Source organism: Nothoprocta perdicaria, unplaced genomic scaffold (assembly GCF_003342845.1).
Source record: "Nothoprocta perdicaria isolate Ctin4 unplaced genomic scaffold, notPer1 scaffold_191, whole genome shotgun sequence".
In the NCBI taxonomy this organism is placed as follows: domain Eukaryota; kingdom Metazoa; phylum Chordata; class Aves; order Tinamiformes; family Tinamidae; genus Nothoprocta; species Nothoprocta perdicaria.
The window spans coordinates 621,060-626,778 of record NW_020455105.1 but is presented as its reverse complement, the minus strand read 5'-3'; the positions used below and the strand labels follow the sequence as shown (position 1 = coordinate 626,778).

At 45.6% G+C, this 5,719-nt stretch overlaps 1 protein-coding gene across 1 annotated transcript in view; it reads right to left on the bottom strand.

The window, feature by feature from the left end:
- DNAJC6 (DnaJ heat shock protein family (Hsp40) member C6) overlaps positions 1-5,654 on the bottom strand; it is a 32,884-nt gene extending 27,230 nt beyond the window's left edge. The window contains exon 1 of the mRNA XM_026037137.1: positions 5,629-5,654. Within this exon, the coding sequence (XP_025892922.1) occupies positions 5,629-5,641 (13 nt within the window). The 5' untranslated portion in view covers positions 5,642-5,654. The remainder of the gene's footprint in view (positions 1-5,628) is intronic.
- Positions 5,655-5,719: the final 65 nt, after the last annotated feature.

Here is a 5,719-nt window from a genome sequence, read left to right as displayed (position 1 = left end):
TAAGGACAGGGCTGGCACTGCCGGGCTGTGCTGCTCAGCCACCCTTAAGCCAAGGCCTGGGTCCATGCCTCCAGGAATCCGCGGCACACGGAGATCCCTGCGCACGTCCTTGTGCTGACGCTGGCCACGGCTCCAGGCAGGCAGCGTCGCCAGTCTCCGAGCGCAGTGTTCCTCCATCCACGAGCAGCCTCACACTCCCTCTCCGTGCCTCAGTTTTCTGTATGTGGGCTGGAGCAGGGCCAGCAACCTCCCCTGGGCAGCACGGACAGGATACGAAGCTGCAGGGCAGGGAAACTTAGAAGTTCTCTTTTCCCCTCCTCCTTTTCTGTGGTAAAGAAGAACTAATACTAGGTTTATTAGAGACAACTAATTATAGATGTAGCCTTAGTTCTTAAAGAAGACTAGTATTTCTAAAGCAGAAATACAAATAAAAACATTGCTTACATCATCAACTAACCAATAAGCAAGACTTCGATAAAAATGGCTTTTAGATTCATTTTCAAAAGRGTAGTGATGCTAAGGCAAAAAAAGCCCTCCTTTCCTTGGCACCGTGCAAAATCTGTTTTGTTTTACATTTCCTCTTATTTATGAAGTTTATATTACACTGAACAAAACACATTTCAGTGTAGAATGCTAAAATTCTAACACGAACCATGAAATTCTTTTTTTTAAGTTGACTTAATTCTTTTCTTCTTGCCTTAAGAGAGAAAACTAGCAGCATCACCACCCCATTCCAGTGTCCAAAACCAGCATACAAACCAAAGAGTTAAACTGAACCTCCTTGTTTGAGAGCACAGAGAAAGGAGCACAAGGGCACATTGTCAGAGACGCCTTTGTCTCTGTGGCAGTGACACGGAGATGTCTCTCCTGACTCAGTGAAGAGTAATCACCAGAATACAAGAGGCTACGTTTGCAAATCAGTCTATCCCCAAGTGTTTAAATGCTATTCTGCAGGTTATATGTTTATAAATGCCATGGGAGAGCCTAGGACAAGAACTTGTTCCTTTTGTAAAGTATATTCTTGCTGTTGCTGTCATATGACTACATTCCCTAGACCCCCTTTTTCTCTCTGGACTCAGCAAGTTGGTGAGAGCATTAATGAATGACACAGCAAGAGTTTAAAAGTGTTTCTTCACTACCTCTTCCCATCTTACAATTGTTTTCAGAAGTTATAGAATATAAAAGCAAATTACTACACAGATGATCTTTGTTTTGAATTTGCAACGTTGCAAATTCAACTTAGCTTCAATGTAGGCAACTTCATCTTAKCCTGCCTTTTTGCTCTCCCCTTCTCAAACTTTCAACCAAAATCCAGCACACTTTCTAGACCACCTGGCATTTAGAAGTTATGCACGTACCACCCAGGTCCATTAGAGACCTAGCTGGCGTTAGACACATTCATCAAGTCGGTGTACGGCAACTACCACATTCTAGAGGATTTGTTCTAGACTTCATATGAGAGTTAAGGGCATGTACTCCAGTTGTACAGAAAACTTTAACACATCCAAAGAGTCACGGAAGAATGACCTCATGAGAGGACTACACCGAGACTTAAATCTCAGATGTTTGTTAAACCACACACTGATCAGTATTTCAGTTCAAAAGGTTTAAATCCAATAAAGTTTAAAGCAAATAAGGTCCTGTTGTAGAAAGCATCAAATGCCCACAGTAGTGGATGCAGCCACCCCACCTGCAATAGCTCCTGCTCTTGGTTGCTTCAAGCTGAGCACAACCCTGGCAGCGACGCATTCGTGAGCTCTGTTGGTGGATGTCTCCTTATACTGCATAATACTATACTTTGAACAACTTAAAAAAATGCCACCTGTAGTTAAATGGCTTAGAACAACATTTCTCTTCATGACATAGGTTACAGCAGGGTAAAAGCCCTCAATAACCTGGAAGAAAAGGTGTTTATCAGTAATAAAAGTAACTGTGTGTCTTGTTTTCCCAGGCTTGGTCACCCCTAGTGCTCCCAGGGCACCGCGGTACCCACATTCTACTGTCATACCTACCACRCGCTGGCCACACACACGGGCTGAGCCTCAGGTGCATCCCCAGAGCCCTTCCTAGGGGCTCTTTCGTTATTTATTATTACACCTAACAGCAAACCCGTCCCATGCACGTGCACTCACACTTGGCTTTGGGTTCCCTTTTTGGRCACCAGACAGTACCAGTCCAAAATTATTTAGCCAGTAATCATAAGTGCCTGAAAGTTACAGCATGGCTGTAACTGCCAAATACATTTACTGCAAGAAGCTAGTTATAAGATTGCAAGCCCACATTAAAAGTTGGTACTTTAAGTATTAAAAGCTAGCACTTTGGATTTATTACAAAATAGAAATAAGAACCCAGAGGCCTGCTTTCTGAGCTCATGTGAGTTAGTATAATTGTAGCAATATAAAATAAGAGCTAGTCTGGTTCAAAGCAATCAGAGATTTGTCCAGAGTTGTGAGCACTTTGCCTTCAGCACAAATCCTCACCAGTCTAATTTCTGTAACTGCTTAACATTTATCTATATACACATCCCCTGGTTAGCAAAGGCCCATTTTTCTATGCCCAGAGTAATGCAACTACGTAATGCAATCAATTATTTTTACACATTTAATTCTACAAGTCTTTCCTCAGCACAGAAGTGAGATACAGACACGCTTCATCTATCTTTTCCATCATTTTCTTCCCATCTTGCGTGCACAAGATATTCTTTCCCCACTTAAGTGACCAGTAAGCTTAGCAAAAAGCCAATTAAAGTTAGAGAAAGGTTAGTTAAATATAAGCCAGTCCATCCTAGCATTTTAGTGTCTGTATTTGAAGCAGCAACCAAATTTAGGCTTGTTTTTCCTCGCACAAGGGCCCCTTGTTCTGGCGCTGTTTAATCATTCCAGCACAGAGCTGCTCCTTCACGCAGTGTGAAGGGACGCTGCCGTACCCCGTATCTAAAATGTATATATTGCAGTGTCCTAGAGATAGCAGCGAGGGGCTGCTGTGCCAGCAGTTATTCCTATCTCGCAAAATGGTTCTCAAGGAAAGTCCGGCACATTGCCCGAGTGTGGATGAAACATAACACGCAGGGAGAGGAGCAAGGTTGGACTCTCCAGCTATTTAAACCCATCCAGAAATGTTAGGCTTGAGCAGAGCCAGAGCTCTGCCAGGCTCAAAYCAAGAGACTGCAGTCGCAAACTTTTGCACCAAGTGCCCTGAATTCCTGGTTGTACAGCACCATACGAAGAGCTGCTTCACTGCTCCAAGGAAAACAGCCTTTTTGATACCTCCRGCAGCAGCTGTCACAGTGCAACTGTAATTCAAAGGAAACCATAATTTAAAGCTAGAAATACTGACTGAAATACAAGGAAAGTCAGGCAGGTTTGAAGTAAATGATGAGTTCTAGCTTGGCCAGGACACCTCCTAGCCTTCAGCTTCAGAATATGCTGTAATGGCAGAAAGGCCACAGAAAGACCAAAAACACCAAAAAGCAGGAATAATGTTTCCTTTCACATGTTAACATACCAGGTTATATGACCCTTCTACTTCCTGAAGAATTCAATTTCCTCCTTCCTCCCCCTCAATTTCAGTATCTTCTCCCACTGCCCACCCCGTAAATTTAAACTTTTGTCATCATGAAGAATAGTCTCAAATATTTTAAGTATTCCCCTCAATAAAGTAAYTAGAGGATGGGGTTTGAGGAGTTTCCTTGCCAGTAGTTAGCCAACACACCAGCACTATCCCAGATTATTTTTCCTTTGCCTTTTAACACTACCTACTTTCAGCTATCCAGAGCCATCCATCTTCTTACAGTGTCAAGAATAAATCACGTCCCCCGATTAATAAGCAGCTTCCATTACTGAATCACTAGAAATCACAAGCATGCCAGAGGGGTGGATATGGTTCCTTGAAGTTCTCCCATTTCATTACTCAGTAAAGAAAAGGATGTTTACTACAAACTGATTAAATTAGCCATTTATCAACAAGTGTTTRGCAGAGGCGGGCTCAGACGGGAGGCCTTCAGATTTTAAACCCAGTCTCAAACTTCATGTAGATATTCTGAGCTTGGTGTGAACATCCAGAAGCAAGAAGCACTTGTTAGATGAAACATATCACAAAACGCTCCAATTCAAGGGCTGTATTACGGCCTGGGGCTTGTTACTGCTTAAGCATAGTTGTGTGCAGTGCCTGTAAGACTTAGATGGCCTTTAAGGCATTGCCAGTGAGAGGACCGAAGTGAACAAGAAGTGGTCTCAGACTGAAACCAATTTCTAACTTTCTTGACCAGTCCCATGCATCTTGGGGGACAGCATCCTAGAAACTGATGGAGAGCATTAGTAGAGTTAACACTCTAGGATGCCCTCATATTTAGGAGCTCAGCTGCTGAAATTGCAAATTCCCTGGTGAGTATTACACAAACTGCCTGTAAATCAAGGTATTGTCTCACTATCCATGAGTGCATCTTCTTCACTCAGCAGGAAGTAGAAAGGCTTGAAGAAAGAAAGGAAAACTGCAACAGAAACACTCCAATAAAACACTACCCTAACATGAGACAAACAGCACCGCTTGCCATGATCCCCACAGATCCCATGGGGGTGAACACGACCTTCTGCAGCTCCAAAGCCTCTGCTTTCCAATAACTTTCCAATGTTGTATTTTAAATGACCATCTTTATGGTGTATTTTAATGGTGTATTTTAAATGACCATCATATCCCACCATCTCAGTGGGTGTCCATGTAAGAAACCAAGCGTTACACAGCAGCCTACTGTGAATAAGAACCTGCTGGTACATACTATTATTATGAGCAACTCCAGCAAAAATATAGTACAGAATTAAGACATTTCTGAAATACAAGAGTAAGTAAAAACAAAGGACAGAGAACTCTAGAGTGGCAAATTTTATGGTGAAGGAAAAGGGGAAAAACTTTTATCGTCAGGAAAAAAAATACTGAAATGACTGAGAAGTTTATCAGACAAGTTTCATCTAGACACTAGGTTTTTTGCTCTGTAAAGGGTTACCCCCTCCTAAATAGAGGGTTTCTCGTGCTTGCTGAGCGCCTTGGGAACCCGCTTGGCAGCGGTCCCTCCGCTCGATCACCCCGGGACCAGGGGCAGGTGCCCAGGCGGGTCCCTCACAGCTACGGAGGGTGCTGCCGGGTGCAGGGCTCGCTCTCCAGCTTGTCCTCGGGGGCTGCAGCCACGCCGGGCACGCGGGGCAGCCGGGTCATTGCGCAGACCCTCCGAAAGCACCGCCGGGGCGGGAGCCACCGGTGAGCGGGTAAATTCGAGGTGACGAGCTCTCTATCCCATTACCAGCCGCCAGGACCATCTGCTCCCCCCACTCCATGATTTGGAGAGGACAGGAGGGAAGAAAATACGTGTAAATTAACAACAAAAAGGGAATTAAAACAGCTCAGTACATTTTTTTCTTTTTTTGGGGGGGGGAAAGAGGGAGGGTGAATGAGGAGCGTGTGGAATAAAGCCCGAAGGAAACCCTGGGCCGCAGCCCCCGTGCAGCAGGGCTGCGGGGGGGCGGCGGGAGCCTGGCGCGAGGCTCCCCCCCTCCAGCCGCCGGGACAAAGGCCGCTATTGTCCGCCCGGCCATTGTTCGGCGGGGCGCCCCGGCAGGCCCGCCCGCGCGCGCTTACCTGAGCTGTCCATGGTGCTGCCGTCGGCGCGGGGCTGCTGCGGCTGCCGCGCGGGGCTCCTGCCGCCCGCCGCCGCGCTCCCGCCGCCGCC